The sequence below is a fragment of the Trichechus manatus genome, unplaced genomic scaffold, assembly GCF_000243295.1.
Source record: "Trichechus manatus latirostris isolate Lorelei unplaced genomic scaffold, TriManLat1.0 scaffold00195, whole genome shotgun sequence".
NCBI lineage: Eukaryota > Metazoa > Chordata > Mammalia > Sirenia > Trichechidae > Trichechus > Trichechus manatus.
The window spans coordinates 3,473,057-3,493,670 of NW_004444131.1; the positions used below are offsets into that span (position 1 = coordinate 3,473,057).

The 20,614-nt window shown below is 37.1% G+C and overlaps 1 protein-coding gene and 1 pseudogene across 4 annotated transcripts in view; both read right to left on the minus strand.

The window, feature by feature from the left end:
* Positions 1–4,372: 4,372 nt before the first annotated feature.
* The window catches only part of CUL2 (cullin 2), an 89,466-nt gene continuing 73,224 nt past the window's right edge, over positions 4,373–20,614 (minus strand). The window contains exons 12-16 of one of the 4 annotated variants that reach the window (XM_023741950.1): positions 18,275–18,341; positions 12,752–12,954; positions 8,450–8,551; positions 6,768–6,884; positions 4,373–5,755 (exon numbers count right to left, since the gene is read on the minus strand). In XM_023741950.1, the coding sequence (XP_023597718.1) occupies positions 5,624–5,755; positions 6,768–6,884; positions 8,450–8,551; positions 12,752–12,954; positions 18,275–18,341 (621 nt within the window). In that variant the 3' untranslated portion in view covers positions 4,373–5,623. The remainder of the gene's footprint in view (positions 5,756–6,767; positions 6,885–8,449; positions 8,552–12,751; positions 12,955–18,274; positions 18,342–20,614) is intronic. The other 3 variants (XM_023741949.1, XM_023741948.1, XM_023741947.1) reach the window with 3 other exon arrangements.
* On the minus strand, positions 12,985–18,265 carry LOC111822698 (60S ribosomal protein L26-like; annotated as a pseudogene).

Below are 20,614 nucleotides of genomic sequence, written 5' to 3' on the forward strand. Positions count from 1 at the left end.
TATGTTTTTGGCTCCTGTTCCTCTCTCCTCTCTCCCATACCCATCTTAGCTCCACACATCAAAATCTCCCCCATTCATCCTGCCTACGTGCACCGTGTGTTTAACATCACACCACCAAGCAGCACAGGATGGCCTACCGGAACCTGCCCTGCACTGATTACCGACCCGCCCTGGTGGCTGTAGTGCCACAAACAACCCATCCTAGCAACTCCTCTTCAGCTAGACCTGCCCTGCTATACCATATCTGAGCGACTGACCCCGCCAATTGGAGAAGAAGGTGAAAAGTATCATGCCCACAGACGAGCAAACAACAAAGAACACACAGCCCGCCTGCTCAGACACAGCCAAATTAAAAAAAAAAAGAAGGATGAAACAAACAAACCTACAATCAATAAATGAGAAAAATAACTACTGAATGCCCCGAAGACAGCAGACAATATCAAAACATTTACAAAAACAGGACAGGATGGTTCCAGTAGGTGTCCAAATTAAAACACCAGATGACTTTCCAGTGAAGAAAAGGCACTGGAACTACCTGATAGGGAATTCAAATCTCTAATACTCAGAATTATCCAAGAGTTGAAGCAAAAAGCAGACCAAAAATGAGGAAAAAAATAGACAAATTCATGGAAAAGGCAGACAAATTCATGGAAAATACAGACAAAAAAATGGAAGAATTCAGGAAAATAATGCAGGAAGAAAATGCCAAAATAAATTCACAACTAGAAATTATACAAAAACAATAATTAGAAATCGAAAAGATAAACAACAAGATTTCAGAAACGGACAGTGTCATAGAAGGGCTGAGCAGATTTGAAACTGTGGAAGACAGGATCAGTGGAATTGAAGATAAACACCTGGATACAACTCTGTTAGAGGAAAACTCAGAAAAAAGGACAAAGAAAAATGAAGAGACCCTGAGAATTATGTGGGATATAATCAAAAGCAAAAATTTGCAAGTGATCGGAGTTCCAGAAGGAGAAAACAGAAAACACAAAGAGGATCATTGAAGAACTGCTGACAGAAAACTTCCCCAATATCATGAAAGATGAAAAGCTGGCCATCCAAGAAGCTCAACGAACCCCATATAGGATAGAACCCAAAAGATGGAAAGAATACGCAGAGTAACTGTACCAAAAAGAATTGGTCAGCATTCATTTCAGGAGGTAGCATACGATCAAGAACTGACTGTACTGAAGGAAGAAGTCCAAGCTGCACTGAAGGCATTGGCGAAAAAACAAGTCTTCAGGAATTGACAGAATACTGAGAAGTTTCAACAAATGAAGCGCTGGAGGTGCTCACCTGTCTATGCCAAGAAATTACGATGACAGCTACCTGGCAATCTGACTGGAAGAGATCCATATTTGTGCCCATTGAAAACAAAGGTGATCCAACAGAATGCGGTAATTACCAAACAATATCATTAATATCACACACAATATTTCACTGAAGTTAATTAAAACAGTTGTAGCAGTGCATTGGCAGGGAACTGCCAGAAATTCAAGCCAGATTCAGAAAAGGACATGGAATGACTGATATCACTGCTGATGTTGGATGGATCTTTGCTGAAAGCAGAGAATACCAGAAAGATTGTTTACCTATGGTTTACTGACTAGGCAAAGGCATTTGACTGTGTGGGTCATAACAAATTATGGATAACACTGCAAAGAATGGGAATTCCAGAAACACTCAATTGTACTCATGAGGAGCCTGTACATAAACCAAGAGGCAGTCGTTCTAACAGAACAAGAGGATAGCACGAGGTTCAAAGTCAGGAAAGGTGTGCGTCATGTTGTATCTTTTCACCATACTTCCTCAATCTGTAGGCTGAACAAATAATCTGAGAAGCTGGGCTATACGAAGAATGTGGCATCAGGATTGACGAAAGACTCATTAACAACCTGAGACATGCAGATGACACAACCCCACTTGCTGAAAGTGAAGAGGACTTGAAGAATTTACCGACGAAGATCAAAGACCACAGCCTTCAATATGGATTACACATCAACATAAAGAAAATAAAAATCCTCACAACTGGACCAATAAGCAACATCATGATAAATGGAGAAAAGACTGAAATTGTCAAGAATATCATTTTACTTGGGTCCACAATCAACACCCACGGAAGCAGCAGTCAAAAAATCAAATGACGCATTGCCATCGGGCAAACTGCAAAAGACCTTTTTAAAGTGTTGAAAAGCAAAGATGTCACTTTGAGGACTAAGGTGCACCTGACCCAAGCCATGGTATTTTCAATCGCTTCATATGCATGCGAAAGCTGGACAATAGGTAAGGAAGACCAAAGAATTGACACCTTTGAATTTCGGTATGGACAAAGAATACTGAATATACCATGGACTGGCAGAAGAACAAACAAATCTGTCTTGGAAGAAGTAGTCAGAATGCTCCTTTGAAGGATGGCAAGATCTCATGTACTCTGGACATGTTATCAGGAGGGACCAGTCCCTGGAGGACATCATGCTTGGTAAATTAGAGGGTCAGTGAAAAAGAGGAAGACCCTCAACAAGATGGACTGACAGCGCGGCTGCAACAATGGGCTCAAGCATAACATCTACTGTGTGTATGGTGCAGGACTGGGCAGTGTTTTGTTCTGTTGTAGATAGTGTCGCTATAAGTCACAATCAACTCGAGGGCACCTAACAACTGCAACATCTACTCATCTACACACACACTATATTTATTACTAGGTCCACAGTTCTGACTGAGATTTAAATTTAAATTCAGTTTCTGCAATTGACAGCAAAGACTCCTTGAAAATTCCTTCATTTAGCTCCCTCATCTGTGAAAGATAAACTGTCTACCTAATAGGACTATCTGAAGATTAAACAAAATAACACATTGAAATACCTGTCACATAGCTTGCACTCAATAAAGGTTAAAAAAAATATAAATTTTATAGCATTGCAGCATAATTTGTAAAATCGTATAATAGTCAGATATAAATAAAACACAAATCCCGAAGTGTCTATTTTTTTATATTAAAGCAAATTACGATAAAATACTGGACTAAACCCTAGTATAAATCTGCATCTACAGTATCAATTAAACTATGTGGTTTCAAAGGGAAAGAATAGTGTTCAAAGGCTGGGTGTTGTCTGGCTATAAAGTACATCACTGACATAAACATGTTAACTATCTCATTGTTATTTTCAAAAAACTTTTGAGATCTTTGCTCCCATTATTTTTATTTTCAAAGACACAGCCTAGAAAACCTTTCCACCATTTTCTGAATCTTGTCACCGATACACTTGGTGTTGTATGACAGGGCCTTCCAGGTAGTTACTCTGAGCTCTGCACTCTGGTAGTATTCAGTGATCATTTCAATTGCAGAGGCAAAACGACAAGATTGTAACTCCTCCACTTCATTCTCCTCAGGAGAAGGTATGTGCTAAAATGAATTCTAAACATTGCTCCTTTTCTTGGTGGTGATTTCATTAAGCGTATCTGGCCTCTTTAACTTCCTCATTCACAAGCATGTCTTAACGTTTCATTTCTGATAAAACGGGGAAAAGGTGAAGAAAATCTTGTCATTTCTGTATACCTCAGCACAATATTTTGTCCATTTTTCAATATATTTTCTTGACATTAGATACCAGGACAAGGCTTAATATAACAATTACAAAAATTTAAGAAAAAAAAATTGGAAAACTTTATAACAAAGTTATAAAACAAGGGTTTGTTTTTTGACAGTGAATGTACAATACTCTATTATATAGTTTGCCATTATTTCTTTTCTAGGAAGAAAGGTAAAATAAATACAGTGTATAAGTCATTAAAAGCTCAGCAGATTTTTAAAACATGTAAGAGACACCAGTTAGAAAAAGTGCAATCAAACAAACCCAACTGTAAAAGTCATTTTTTTGCAACAATAAGCAACATTTGAATATGGAGTGTGTAGGAGGATATTATGTAATTACTGTTTATTTAGATAATGAGCTAAACACCATACCCGTGGGTGGCCATCTGGCTTTTTGTTAGGTGTTGATAATGTCACTGTGGTTGTTATTATTTTTTTAAAAGGCCTTATGAATCAGAGTCGACTTGACGGCAATGGGTTTGGTATCTGCTAAAGATACAAACTGAAGTAGTACAAGTGAAAGAGATAACGAACTGAAGCAGTACAAGTGAAAGAATTTGTCTGGGATAGATTGAATAATATTAAAGCTTTAAAAAAAAAGTGCTTACGTGGGGGGGCAGGGCAGGTAGATAATTAACATGACAATAGACCAAAGTATCCTGATACTAAAAGCAGCCCTGGTGGGGCAGTGGTTAAGCACTCACCTGTTAACCAAAAGGTTGGTTGTTCCAACCCATTAGCTGCTCTGTGGGAGAAACGTGGCAGTTTGCTTCTGTAAAGTTGACAGCCTTGGAAACACTATGGGGTAGTTCTACTCTGTCCTATAGGGTTGCTATGACTTGGAATTGACTCGATGGCAATAAGTTTGGTTTTGGGCTATCTTAATACTGCTGTCAACATATATAATAAAATGATGCCACTTCATGTCTCTATATCCTAAAGTGGCTTCTAGTGTCATGCACTATGCAGATTAAAAAAGATATACAGGCTATGCATTGCTAAACACACCTGTGACATATGACTGAGTCTAGTCTCTGAAGTGTTAAGGAAAGAAGGGCATGACAGAGCAGTAAGTAGGGAGAGAGTATGAAAGGAATACATTGGTATCACAGGATCTCCTATGACTCAAGGAAAGGTAAAAGGCAAGACAATAGAGCTCGGGTATCAAGCTGTATTAGAATTAACGTACGATGAAAACAGAAATAAGATGACTTCTGAATGAAAAGTTCTTTCTATGCCAGACTCGAGGTCACCACATATTCCCCTCATACTTGGTGTACATAGCACATCACCAGAAACGCTTGATGGCATTAAATCCTCAATATTCCAAAGGTCATATCCAACGTAGTTCTAATCCATAAAAATAAAGCATTCTTTACGTTGAATGCATTTTTTTATATGTTCAGGAACAATAATCTAGACATTTTTCATGTAGGATTTAAGAAGTACAAGTGAAATTAAACCATTCAGATAAAAAGCAACTAAAGCGCATTCATTACCTGTTTGATGACTCACCAACATTTATATATAGAATTTCACAGCCAACCTGACATTCCATCCACATAAAAAAAGCATACTATTTCTTTATTTTTTTTTATTTGACAAGCAGCAATATCATGTTTGTCAGTTTAATGTAGATACAATTATTAGGTTATCTGTCATATTACAATATTTAGGTTTTTTAATTTTATGTCCTTGAAGATACATTTAAAAAAAAAAAAACACATCAACTGCAAACGTGAAGGGAGAAAAAGCATGGTACCCAACCAAATTTTCACATTTCAGCAATACTTCACTCATTCTTTTAATAAAGTTTTAAGAAATGTCACAATGACATGAGCTTGAAATATCTATAGGCATTTTCCTTGACGCTCATGACGTGGCACTGGTGATGTTGTAAACAGCAGAAAACAGGGGCTCCCAAATGACCAAATTATGGAGGCACAGGCCTGCTTTTTCCCACAGGAACACACCAAATGGTGATGGCAATGATCTTCTTACACCCGCACGTGGAGGAGCGCAACATCACGCAACGTAACTATATTCATCTGCTGACGCCTGGCTGCGTTCAATATACTGTTTGTCTATCAGAACTTCAATACACTTCTTAATCATGCTGATGCTTGGATTAAACCTAGCTCTTGACTGGCTAATCACCTGTGTAAGAAAGAAATGGAGGTCAAACTTCTGCTAATAATTCACCTACAAATAATTACTTCTTATCAATCATCTATAAAAGAACTTAAAATTTATTGAGGTTTTGACAAACCAAATCTATCCAAGAAAAGATACTAGAAATAACAATAAAATTACATTAACTCAATAAAATCATCTAAACGGATGGACACGATATAGCAAATAAGTGAGTATCATGGACAACATTAAACTTTAAAACTGAGCACGGCAGTGCACAGAGGGAGCAGGAATAGTGAGACAATAATCTATGCAAAGTAAAGAAGCAGCTTAACCTTTACGTTATGAAGGAATTAAAATGTGGAACATAGATACAGCACAATCTAGTAATGTTCACATATAATTAAATGAAGCTGTAAACCAATCCATCTACCTAAATACTTACACACCCCCGCCCCAAGCTTCCACTTAACTCTACTTACCTTGCAGCTCTTAGCTCAAATCACAATTTCTCAGGAAAATTTTCCCTAACAAACCCTAATCAGATCTTCTATTTTCTCATAGTGCTGTATACTTTTCTTTCAGTAAATATAAATGTAACTTTACATTTATTTGCATATCATTTCAATAATGTACTTCTCCCCCATTTGACTGTAAATTCCAAAAGGGCAGGAACACTGTCTTGTTTTGCCCTGTATTATATATATCCCTATTGACCAGTAGTAACCTATCATATGGCAGATACTTGTGTATTTATGGAATGAATAAATACTTGAGTGGTCAACTTTCTTCAATAACTGGACAGAAATATCAATGAAATGGTGAGTTTTAGACCTCTAAATTGAAGCCAAAGCAAATCGGAATTTAATACTAAAATTTTAACTCAGTACTGCTGTCATTAAGTAATGAAGCATTTCTTTATGTTGTATGGAGATCATATGATTTCTGTATCATCATTTAAGAAAAAACAAAGCTAATCCAGACATTGATAAGTGCACTACCCCAAGAAGTCTTGATGACACCTTTCCCCTCTTACCTCTTGAATAAGGGCATTATGCCGAAGCACTTTTCGTGCTTTCATGATACGAACTATAGCAGCTTGGAGATACATTTTCCGGTCCTCATCTACAGCACTTCTAGTCTGCTCCATTTCCTGTTTTACAGGAAAACAAAAATCAGCAAATGAGACAATAAGTCACTCAACCTGTTTATAATTCATTTTATCAGTGAGTTCAAATAAATCTCCAAGGAACACCTAGCATCAGATTATCCAGTTATGTTGTGCCCAATATCACAAAACATCATCTACAGAGGGTTATATATAATCTCTAAGGTTAAAGTTGGAAGGTTATTAGAGAAAAGTTAACTGTTTTGTTAATATAAATAGGCAACAGAATAGGACTTTACTGAAATGATACAGCAATAATTTTCCACACCACAGTCCTAACAATGATTACAGACTCCATACCACAATGCTTTTAGGTAAGACTGAAGCAAAGAGCAGTAATTGGCTACAAGGGAATGCTGGATCAAGCTTCAAAGGGAAATGTTGTGATGGGTCCTATTTGGCTTAAGCGGGGAAGCCAGGAAGGATGGGTCACAAAGGCTCATCTCTGTAGAGCTCAAAGAAACACAGTAGAAGTAAGGGATGCAAGAAGTAATGCCACATAACAGGGATCTCATGACAGCTTTTAAAAGGTAAAATACAATTCATATATTACAAGTTATTATTCACTAGTCTGGAAAAAAATAAAACCATGACCAATTTGGGTTCAAATTTAATGGCAATTAATTAATGTTTGTCTCCCCCATGGGGCAGTAAGTTTCTGAGAAAGGGCCTAACATATTATACCTTCACATCCTACAAGGAGCCCAAGGACAGGGTGGCACATAGGAAGCAATCAGGAAACTTAAGTGATCTGAACAGTTTATCCCAGGACAAAGCAATAATCACTGCTGATTTAAAACAAGCACCAGCAGCATATGTTCATTACTCAAACTGTGGCTCGTCTGGTAGTTTGTTTGAAATGCAGAGTCTTGGGCCCCACTCCAGACCTATTAAATCAGAATGTGCATTTTAATAAGATCCCCAGGTGATTCATTTACACATTAAAGTCTGAAAAGCGTTTTTCTACACGCCTGCCTTTCATTGAAAGAAACTAGCTGTAAAAGTTTCTCTTATTCTATAAATGAAAAGAATTCCTGGGTAGCACAGTTAAGCACTCAACGACTAGTCACAAAGGTTGGCAGTTCGAACCCACCCAGAGGTGCCTCGGAAGACAGACCTGGCAATCTGCTTCTAAAAAGTCACGGCCCTAAAAACCCTACGGAGCAGTTCTACTTTGCATACATGGGGTGGCATGAGTCAGAACCAACTCAACGGCAACTAACATCAACAATAAATTTAAAAAAAGGAGCGGGGAGGTTGAGACTTTTTGGAGAGGATGCAAAGCAAAGCTACACATTTTAATAAGAGTTTAAGACCAAATGTGATTAATCTACACCTTTTCCCTTAGATACTCATTACTACTTCTTTTAAAAACTAAAACACTAGCAGAGATTTTTGTTTATTAGGTTAGTAAATGCAAAGAATAAACCAGAAAAGATGTGTTATCGTATTATTAATTTTGGAGTGTGATGTTTTAGATTTCAATGTTACCACTTAAAAAATACAACACTTAAATATTTCCAAAAAAAATCACATTTAAAAGCACTTGCCTGTGGTGTGTCTTTCTGCATCGATGTAGTAATTTTAAATTTTGTTCTTTTACTGCTGAAGTTCATATTTAATGAAAATGATGATTCTACATCGATGTCTTCCTATATTTAAAAAAATCCACAGCTTTATAAAAAATAAAATCATTAAATAAGAGCTTGCTGCCAACAATATACAATGAAATTAAATGACCAAGTTAAAAAACCTAAGCTCTCATAATGTTCACTTTAAAAAGATTTAATTTAAGAGACAAACAATTGTTTACTGTCAAACAAATAAGCAAACATCACTGTTTTCTAATTTTACATTTGCTGGAATTTCAATCAGTTTGGATTTTAGGAATAAGTTTTTTCCCTGGTCCAACTACTATATACATTACCTTTGAGATAAAAGAGTCAAGCTCATTGGATTAAACATGCAAAATTTAACATTTTAACTTTTATGAAATACCAAGGCTCATAATTTTTTATTATCCTCCATTTTGAAAAACTGAACATTTTTCTTTTTAAATGTTGCAATAAAATACCAGCTGACTATAGATGAAAGTTGTTTTTCAAGTGGCACACAAGCACTCTTTCACCTTGACCCAGGGGTGATTCTGCCAGGGTTTACCCTTCTTCAGTTCATGTTCTATTAACTCTGTGAGGAGAAGCAAGTGACCTTTTCTCAAGTCCAGTTATTAAGCCAATTTTTGGAATCACAACTTCTCCGTCAGGCTTAAGAAAACCACTCAAATCACATAGTGGAACTTCCCCATCAGCAGCATCAAGAAGCACTTGGCAGAGGTGGAGCCAGCATGGCACCACAGACAGAAGCACCAGGCCATCCCTTCACAGCAAAGACCCAAAAAACTAAGTAAAACAGAGACAAATGTCAATCTTGGAACGCTAAGCATCAAATGAAGACATAAAGAACTCAGCCAGGCACCGAATGGAATAAGAAACTGACAAAGAACAGAGAGCAAGGAGAGATACACAGCGAAGTCTTGTATCACTAATGCAGCACGGATGCGCCACCTTGGACTCCTGTCAGAGAGATCAGCAGACAAGGAATACAAGAAAGCAGCTTCACAGAGCTCCCAGCAGGAGACAGTGCACCCCGTAACCAGCGATACACGCTTTCCCACCCCTCGCCCTTCTTTTCCCCTGGTTAGCCTCCGTTGCTTCCCAGCGGGCTGCTGTCGCTTGACTAGGAGGTGTTGGCTCCGTGCCATTTGCAATCGCCTCACCCACACCAGCTGGCTCTTTCAGTGCCATTTCTTTGTTGCTGGTGTTGCTTTTGTCGTCTTCTTTTGGTTTCTTCCCTGACTCTCACCTGCTCCTCCTCCTCCTTTGTCTCAGACACCTGGCTCCATAAGCCATCTTTGCTTCTTCCTGACAGGCTGTGAAATGTTGCCCAGCTGGAGAACTGCTTTCCCGGTCCACGCCGCCATGCTCGTGGGATTTTTTGTTTGTTTGTTCGTTTTCTTTTTTCAATTTTTTCTTAATTTCTCGGATTCTCGTCTCTTTCTACTTAACTTCTTTTCTTGTCTCTGAATACCTGGCACTGTGTGCCCTCTCCATCCCTTCTAGCTGGGATGTACTGCATGGCTTGAGAGCCACTTTCCTGGTCTGCGCAGCCATGCTGGTGGGATCCCCAGGGGCATTTTTTCTTTTCTTTTTCATTATTATTTTTTCCTTTTTTTCTTCATTTCTCAGTTTCTCGTCTCTCTCTACTTTCCTTCTTTTCCTGTCTCCTGAATACCCGGTGTTGTGTGCCATCTCTGCCCCTTCTAACCAAGGCCTGGGAGCCACTTCCTTGGTTGCCAGTGGGATCCCTGTGGGTATTTTTTTCTTTATTTTCTCTTATTCTTTTTTTCCTTTGTGTTTTTCTTCATTTCTCAGTTTCTCATCTCTCCCTACCTTCCTTCTTTTCCTATCTCCTGAATACCTGGCGCTGTGTGCCATCTCTGCCCCTTCTAGACAGGCTGTGCCCTGAGGACTGGGAGTCACTTCCTCAGTCACAGGTGGGATCTCTGGGGACATTTTTTTTCTTTTTTAAATTTTTATTTACCTATTTTTTTTCTCTTTTTTCCTTTTTGATTTTCCTTATTTCTCAGTTTCTCATCTCTCCACTCCAGTGGCAGGCTCCCTCAGCATCTTTTTTTTTAATTCCTGTTTCTCTCTCCTCTCTCTCTTCTTTCCAATACCCAGCTTAGTTCCACACATCACAACATCCCCTTCCCCCTCCCTCCTGCTTATCTGCACCATGCACTAAACATCATACCCCCGAGAAGCATAGGCATGGCCTACCAGAACCTGCCCTGCACTGACACCCAGCCCACCCTGTCAGCCCCAGAAGGTGCCACAAACAACCCATCCCAGCCCCCGCCCCTTCAGCTAGACCTGCCTTGCTGCACCATAGTTGAGCGAACAGCCCTGCCTATTGGATAAGGTGAAAAGTACTGTGTCAACAGACGAACAAACTGAAGACACAAGGGAAAGATTAGTTCAAAGGACTAATGAACCACAACTAACATGGCCTCCACCAGACTGAGTCCAGTACAGCTAGATGGTGCCCGGCTACCACCACTGACTGCTCTGACCCGGATCACAACAGATGGTCTCGGACAGAGGTACAGAAAAATGTAGAACAAAATTCTAACTCACAAAAAAAGACCAGACTTACTGGCCTGACAGAGACTGGAGAAACCCTGAGAGTATGGCACCTGGACACCCTTTTAGCTCAGTAATAAAGTCATTCCTGAGGTTCACCCTTTAGCCAAAGAGTAGACAGCCCCGTAAAACAAAACAAGACTAAAGGGGCACACCAACCCACGGGACAAGGACTAGAAGGCAGGAGGGGACATGAAAGCTGGTAATAGGAAACCCAAGGTTGAGAAGGGACAGTGCTGACATGTCATGGGGTTGTTAACCAATGTCATAAAACCATATGTGTACTAACTGTTTAATGAGAAGCTAGTTTGTTCTGTAAATCTTCATCCAAAATACGATCAACAAAAAAAAAGAAGCACTTGGCAGATTTCATAATCAAATGCTTAATGTGCAAACAAGCAACCTATATTTAATTTGTAAATTTCTGGGCAGCAAAAATAACATGTTTTAAAAAAAATAAATAAAAACCTGTTAAGCACTAAGGTACTAGAGAATTTAATACTGTGTTAAGATTCTGAAGTCAGAAAAATTAAGAATCATTTCTCAAAATTAAAAAAGACACTGTCTGAGTTATAGAATATATGCCACTTATAGTGGTTTAATTATAAGCTATAAAATGCCAGCATAACCTTAGGATGTCAGCAAAACAAACTGATGAGAGAAGTTGTAAGCTCTTAATTTCACCAAAATAACATCTCTAGTATATTTACAAGAAGTTTTCTTATAGGCACAATAATTGGAAGCAGGATATTTAACACACATCTGTTGCTTTCTCTACCATGTAAACATTAGGATATGCTAATAAAAAAACAAAAACTTGTTACTAGAGAAAAAAGAATATACTATTGGTTTGCAATTCTTGTGCTAGATATTAAAATATATATTGTAGTTATTTGGGTCCTGAAATGAAGGGACTTGAGAGCAACTGAGATGGAATTATACATTTTAAGTATGACTACAAATAGATACAATTATTATATTTTAAGAAGACAGATATGACAGGTTTCTAAACCTGTTTATAAAATTACGAGGCTGCCATTTACTATTACAGAACCATGTAATTTAATATTAACTAAAAACATGGAGGAGTCCTCGAGTGTGCACATGGTTAACGCACTTGGTTGTTAGCAAAAAAGCTGGAGGTTCGAGACCACCCAGAGGCATCTCAGAAGAAAGGCCTGGCGATCTACTTCTGAAAAACCAGCCATTGAAAACCCTATGGAACACAGTTCTACTCTGACACACATGGGGTCACCATGAGTCAAAACTGCAATAGACAGCAAGTGTTTTAAACACGTGGAAAAAAACAAAGATTGATGATAGGCTAGTTTTAAAACCTCAGTTCACCAGAACCCTCTCAATGACCATTCGTTTACAATTTTTTTAGTAAAACGTGACAGTATAAGACAAAAAATCATCATCACACTATAAAAGGCACATACATAGACACTAAGCTCTATAGCATTATCTATGATTCCTCAAATTCAGAGCTATAAAGAACTTGCAGTAGATTAATGTAGTTGACTGAAGCATCTTCCAAAGCCCACAGAGCATTAGCAATTATAATCTTACTTTTGAAACTGTGAACATCCTAATGAAAAAGCTTTAATGTTTATAATACATAAATTCCTTGAAATATTGCCACATTACCTTTTCTGAATCATGGTTAATCATTTTGACGTCAAGTAAAGATTTGATGGTTTTTGTCAGTTCCTTTTCATTCATCTGGGTGCTGTCTTGAAGCTCTTTATAGCTGACGGTCTCACTGTTGTTAAAGGCAAGGAGAACTGCCATTTGGTATGTTGTGACCATGGCTACATACGGTTTGCCCAAATAGTTCATTTTAACTTCGCCTACAATTAAAACAAAAATTGTGACAGCAAACTGACCATCCAAAGAAACGTTTCAAAATTACTTGAGTAATCATTGTTTATTTCAGACATTTTCTCCTGAAAGAGGGAAGTGGAGACTTATTGAATTGTTGTTAGCATTTCTGCCAGCAATGTAATCCTTTTTTTCTTTTGGGTGGAGAGGAGGATTATCAGTCTTGAGCACATAGTATGAATCAGGGTTAAGCTACCATAACCTTTACCTGTAGGTTTAAACAATGTCTTTAAGTATTACTAGGAGAGTAAATACTTTAAAAGAAGGTGGGAGGAGGAGGAGAGATGGACAGACAAGAGAAAGGAGAAAGAATAACAGCCTGCTACCATCAACAACCTCATGTGTGCTCTACATCTGGTCCAAGCCCAGGTAAGGTTCAAGTATGCTAAGGTCTAAACGCACACTTAAAACACTACAGTTCTACAACACCCTGGGGGAGACAGCAGCATGATACTGTCACACTCAAGAGCTTGTAACAAACAGTATGACAAACTATCTATACACTCTGTAGTCTCTAAGTGAACAACTTTAAAACAAATAAATGATGCAAATCAAAGAACTGATTCCTAAAGCATAAAACTGTGGTTTAGTGATTATAGCAAACACACACACACACACATACAAACACACGGGCAGCATGATTTGACTTTTTTTTTTCGTTTTTGCAGTTTTTAATGGAAGTTGTATATAAGATTATTTCACTCCTGCATCTTCTCAATTGTTTCTTCTTTATATTTGCCCTTTTCCTTTCCTACTTGGTGAGATTTGGCTTTATGTTTGAGGATCTTTTTGCGGTCTTTGTCCAGTTTTAGCCTATTGATAGCCTAGTGATAACCACCTTGCTGGGGTGAATGCCCACATGGACAGCTGTGCCATTAGCTTTCTCTTGTTTCACCCATTCGATGTAGATGACATATTTCTTCCTGTAAACCTGGACTACTCTGCCAATTTGCCGACCTTTATAGTGTCGTCGTATAACCTGAACTTCATCATCCTTTCGGATGGACATGGACTGAACACTGTATTTCTGTCTCAGTTCCTTGGAAAGAGAGGAAGACATAATCTTCCTGCGAATGTAGAAAGGTGCACTGAAATGCCTTTTGTGACTTTTGCTCCAGTCAGAAGTCACAAAGGGATTGAACTTCATTTTGGCTGCTGCAGCTTCGGCGATGGCCACAAAAGGGAAAAGTGATTTGACTTTTTAATGGATTATAAACTAAACTAGCATGAGATTTGATTTTAAGGTTCTATATCTTAAATCAATGGAACTGCATTTCACATGAACTACTCCAGAGGCTGCATTTTCCCTGTTAGTGATAATTAGTAACTTTGATCAAGAGCTTATGCTTCTTTTATTTATTGATCATGTAACTAAAGATTTTAAAGGACAGAAGTCAATTTGCCATTTTAGTATCACCCCCACTCCCCAGATCCCCATATTAACTTTTATTATCATTATCAATTATGTCTTGGTTTAACTCACATTAACCAACAGAAAAAACTGGTATTCAGAAATCTTTTTCAAAATTCTTTGGATAGGAAAAATTAATAAATTAATTAGAATATCTGATTAACACAAAGGACTTAAGTAAAAAAAAAATCATTAGAAGTGTACCACTAGCAATTAGTATAAAGAGTACTTTAAAGGCTCTCCATTCAACAGTTAAGTTTGGGAAATGTGAGGAACAAAACATCACATGAACTGTATTACATCATTTGTGCAATGACTGCTTAATCATATGCCCCAGAAACACATATAAAATAATGCATCAAGCACCAAGATGATTAAGTGGAACCACGCCACTTAATCAGGTAGTTTTGACCTCATGACACTGTCACTGTCACTGATCCTGTAATATACTGACATGGGTTTGGGGACAGAATGAGTCTTCTGCCACAAAAAATAATCTTTGACCACCAACAGAACCCAAAAAGCATGAGGAAACAATACAAGGAAAGGGCCAAAGTACCATTTACCTATGACTGAGTTATTCTACAACATGTAACAGAAAAACTAACTAGTTTTACATTATATATTTTCCTTGCTATTTTTCAATAAATTATCAAGGATCGGAGTACATGGACCTGTTCCCACTTTTTTCCGGACCCTTCTCTCCTTAGCCAGCTCACAGGTGAAAAGACTGGGGAGGGGCAGAGAAGCATGCGGGGTAGGGAAGAAAGCCCCAGATTTGGACGATTCATTTAATTTACTTTCATATACACAGAAAAGGAATATGACAAAAGAGGATGATTTATGCTAACAGGGTGGCAAACTCTAAGAAACTCCAAACTAAAAGAAAGCATGTTGTACAAACATAATTTTTAAAACAAGCCAATCATAACTGAACTAGCATTTACAAGAATAGGAAACAAAGAGTTGGCAAAACTCTCACAATAGTTTCATTCAAGCTGCTCCCCAATTACATGTCAGCAATCTTGTCTCTTAAGGCAAGCTTCTCTTTATGGAAGAATGTCAGCTAATAAATGTTGAGGGAATGATAGACCATTTTGCAACCAATAATGAAATAACTGATTCAGGCAAGGATCATCAATGGACGACAAAATCATTAGGAAAGGGTGTTTGAGGAACAGGGTATACATATGGAACCCAATAATCACCTCTCAGGTTCACCTGTTAATTGAAAATGGGAAAGAGTCACTTTACAATGGAGATACCTGGTGGCTACCACCTTAACTGACCAAATTTCACATGTGGTAAAGTGGTATCAGCCCCCTTGAGTTCATCGTTTCTCGATTTCTGCTCTGTCACAAATGAAACTGATTTATATCCTGACAGTATAAAGATTGTGAGGTTCTGTACTTGTATCCTTTGTCAAGCTGTTCTCCTAGGATAATTCTACCCAAACTCCTAGTCATAAATCCAGTGGAATTTCAGGCTTTCTCTCAGTCAGTATCTGTCACATTTGCTATGGTAGACTGCTTACTTCTTAAAGTTCTTACCTCCATTGGTGATACAATCTCCACACTCTTCTTTGCCTATCTTAGCTAAGTCCTATTCATCCTTGAAAACCAAATTTAGATGTTATCTACCTATCAGCCCTCCCTCACCAATACCTGTCTGCCATTCTATGTGATGCCCTAACACCCTGAGCGTGCCTCTCTATCACAACATTCAAAGCACTGTAGGATAATTACTAAGCTGTCTTTCCTCCAACTAGAGGTGAGCTTTTTGAGGGCTGAGGCTCTGTATTTTATATCTGTATACCTTTAGAAGAACTTAGAATACAGATGTTCTTCGAGTTGATGAATGAATTTAACCAAGATACAGATAAGAAAATAGGCTCAGAGAACTTGCTTAAGGCTACACAGCTAGTAAATGGTGAGCTACTATTTAACCCTAGTTCTTCTGACTTTAAATTCTTTCAAATACCACTGTATATTCTATCTCCAACTGTTTATAAAGACTCTTGGCTTACAACATGAAAAAAAACAAATGATTTCTTGGGTTTTAATAAGCTGGGAGTATAGAAATGGACTAGTAATGAGTAATTTTGATTACATGTTAAGTATGAGTGATAGAGATTCTCAAGAAAACAGAACTCTAACTGATCAGCCCAGGATCAAAACCAATGTTTTAAAGAAGTCCTTGAGTTTGCGTCTTAAGCCAAATGTGGGCACGGCAGAATGAGTATCTTAAACATGGAGGGCATTTGATAACCTTTTGTTAAATGAATAAATAAAAAACAAAACAAAACAAAACCCCCACCCAACAGTTTCACTGATAGATCACAGGTTTTTCTGCAGTGCCTTCAGTGATTCAAAACAAGAAATGTGTTTACAAAGTTAATATCCCATTTCCAAAAAAAGAACTATTTGGCTTTAATTAACACACACATACACAGGCATACACACCCCTAAAACAAGACAAAATAAATAAACAAGGTCCAAAAACCAGCTTGGCAACTAGTACTATAGTTCTAAAACAGAAAAAAACTTGTTTTCTTTCAGGCCAAATTCCATTGGTAAAAACTACACGTACTGCCTCTTTCTTCCCGTACACAGCTAGGTGCTAAACACCAAGAAAATAATAAACTTTTTATTATTACTGAGGTAATGAGAATAAACAAGACAGCTTAATCTCCCCAAGATAAATACTCAGAAGCGGTACAAGCAAATTAAATTCAGCTACATTAAGATCTATTAGCTTTCTTAGAAGACACAATATCTGAAATCCTGGCCCAGCAATTTTTTGTTTCCTTAAAATCAACTGTATTTACTAAATGAGAGTAGAAAACATTCATAACAGGTATAAAATAAAAGGTCACCTTTTAAGTGACCAGTTATTAAGGATATCAGTAAACACCTCTTTATTTCAAAAAATAGTGAAAAAAATTAAAACCCCCAACTAGTTCAATAAAAATAAACTTATACAAATAATGCAATATATATTACTACCATAATAAGCCACCATATCCAAGATGTACATATAATTGGTAAGTATTAGAGTTACTTGGATGAAATCTCTCTTATTTGAGTGGATAGAAAAGACTAATAAGGATTATGGCAACTGATGAGATTTGAATTTTACTGTATCATTTCTAGGAGATATTAACATATATCCTCTTTCACTCTTAGATAAAAGGAAAGCTCATTCCACGCATATTTCAAAGCAGAGCTTTAGCAAAAGTGAGAAAATTTGAGTGTTTGCTTTAACTAACACCTTCAGGCAACTAATAGCAACTGCGTAATCTATAATTATTCAGGTATTAACTCTACTGTCAATAAGTGGACCCCACTATTTCAGAAAAAAGTAAAGGAAATGACGAGATTCTGATTAATGCTACTCCTAACCTGGAAACTACTGGAAATGGAGACTTTCTGGGGAAAGTATTTACTACTACAGTTCACTATACTGTCACAAATAAAAATCAAATGGTTAGGTCTCCTTATGATGCTATAACAGTTAATGAAATTTCCAAGGATACGTGGCATACTTAGAATAGGATATTAGGAGTATTGGACTCATCAAGTTTGAGTGTCTACATAAAGTTTCTAATGTCTATAAACAGTAGTTTTCTATAGAAATGCAATAAACCATTATAAAATTTAGATATTCCCTTATTAAACAGTAATACTTTAAGCAGCATAATTATAAAATACTATTAAAATGTTCTGCACTTGAACTTCATTTGTTCCTTTAATGGTAACCAAAAAGGGAGATGGAAAAGATTAAAAACTATAATTAGGCTATAAGAAATTTTTCTAAATTATTAACATAATCATACCAAGTAAATTTCATTAAACCACATATAGTTGAATGCAACTTACCTGTACAGAGATAATGTAACCATGTAAGTTTCCTTCCACTGAAATGTTGGCTGTAAAATAATTCAAACTGAAAAAAAAAAAAAATTTTAATTATTTTCAGCTACTATAATTTAATTATTTTCAGCTACTATAACTTACTTGCTATCCCCATGCTATAAATGTTTTTTTTTTAAAAAAAGGTTCACGTTAGAAAGAATATTATAGCCTATCTGGTATACCGTCTCATTTTACGGATAAGACATACATGCAGTCCCTGGCCAAGATCATACAAATATTAACCCAGGTCTTTTCACTGACAATTTTGTCCAGGGTTTTCTCCAGTAAACCACAGCACTGCAAATGTGACTCTTCATATATATTCAAAATTACATTGTAGTTAATTATCATTTTTGGATAATATTAATTTAGGCTTTATAAATACTAATTAATGACCAAAACCACCACAACATACATTTCCATATGAAAACATAAATCACACCTTCATTTCTATCTCCTATTTGCCAACATATATACCCTTGCTGAAGTGACATGTTGATTAATATTTTCATGATTACCTATAAAGTGACATCTATGATTTAACTTATACATCCAGTAAAACAATAAAACAAACAAAGCGTCAGAGTACTTCTCTTTGGATATTCTTTAGTTACTATAAACCAAAACCAAACCCATTGCCGTCGAGTCGATTCTAACTCATAGTGACCCTATAGAACTGACCCATATGGTTTCCAAGGAGCAGCTGGTGGATTCGAACTGCTGACCTTTTGGTTAGCAGCCGTAGCTCTTAACCACTATACGCCACCAGGGTTTCTGTAATTGTGAATAAGTAAATTTAACATACTAGTAATGCAGCTTTGAAACTGTGAACATTCCTTTCCTGGACTGAATGTGTGGTTGTAGGACCTCAGTCCAAAACATAGAGCTCCTATCTTTTAAAGTGCTACTATATAATACACAGTGGGAAAAGGATACCGAGATTGAAAAAGATAAAAATTCAACTTCACTACAAACTGAAAAATATTTGAATGCATCATGTCACAACTCAGAATGTGAACATAATTTTAGCATGATGTGCAATATGTAACATACATAAAGCCTTTATTTGTATATCAAACTTTACCTTTTAGTTCAACTAAAGCAATCAATAGAATCAGCAGTTTATTCCAAGTTCCACTAGTCCAGAGAAGCTGAAACTTGTTCAGCATGTTTTCCCTCCAATATTGCAGCACTCTCCTCTACCAGCATAGCCACCAACCCCTTTGCATGATCACTAGAAAATAACTGCTACCTGGAATACAAAAGATTTTCTAACTGGTTCTAATCCAGATAAGACCAAACAAAAATATGCCATAAGGGGATTCTAGAAGTATACTTTGACTAATTAATAACCTCCTGGGCTGTCAAAGAAACCCTGGTGGAGTAGTGGCTAAGAGCTTGGCTGCTAACCAAAACATTGGCAGTTCGAATCCACCAGCCACTCCTTGGAAACCCTATGCTGCAGTTCTACTCTGTCCTACAGGGTCACTATCAGTCAGAATTGATTAGACGGCAATGGGTTTGGTTTGGTTTTTTTTGGATTGTCAACGGGGCCCTGGTGGTTCAGCTGGTTAAGACCTCAGCTGCTAATCAAAAGGTTGGCAGTTCGACTCCACCAGCCACTCCTTGGAAACTCTATGAGGGCAATTCTATCCTGTCCTATAGGGTTGCTGAGTCAGAATCAACTTGACGGCAACGGGTTTAACAGGGTTGTCAGTAAAACTCCAGTACTACTATACAACTCATAATTTATAATGAGTTTGTGTACCAGAGCAAAATAAAGCACTTTTAAAAATAAGAAACCCAAGCTGAAAAGTGTTCTTTATAAATTATTTAAGCGCAAAATTAGCTTTAAGATTCTAAGCTGTGAAGGCACGTTTTACCTGTTTATATTCCCAGCAACTAGCACTGTTCACTAATGTTTTATTGATGATATCAACATAGCAAAAGAAAATATTCTTTCATCCCGAAATTTAAAATCTAATTAAAAAGACTCTCATATCTATAGATGTTCAAGAACAAAATGATTCAGCTCCAAATGGGAATACTGTAAATTAATCTGGTATTACAAAGACAAAAGTTGTACAAACGTTGCTTATTATATAATAATTGTGTTACCAAAGTTTACTAAGAAATATATTTAACTTTCTCATTTTAAAGTAAGTAATATTCCAACTAAATGATAGCATTTTTAAAAGGATGTTTGAGGGCAATTAAATAGAACTCAAATGGACTGAAAAATTAACAATTCATATTCAGTGGGTTTATTCAACTCTAAGAGTTGCATCAATATATACTACTTTA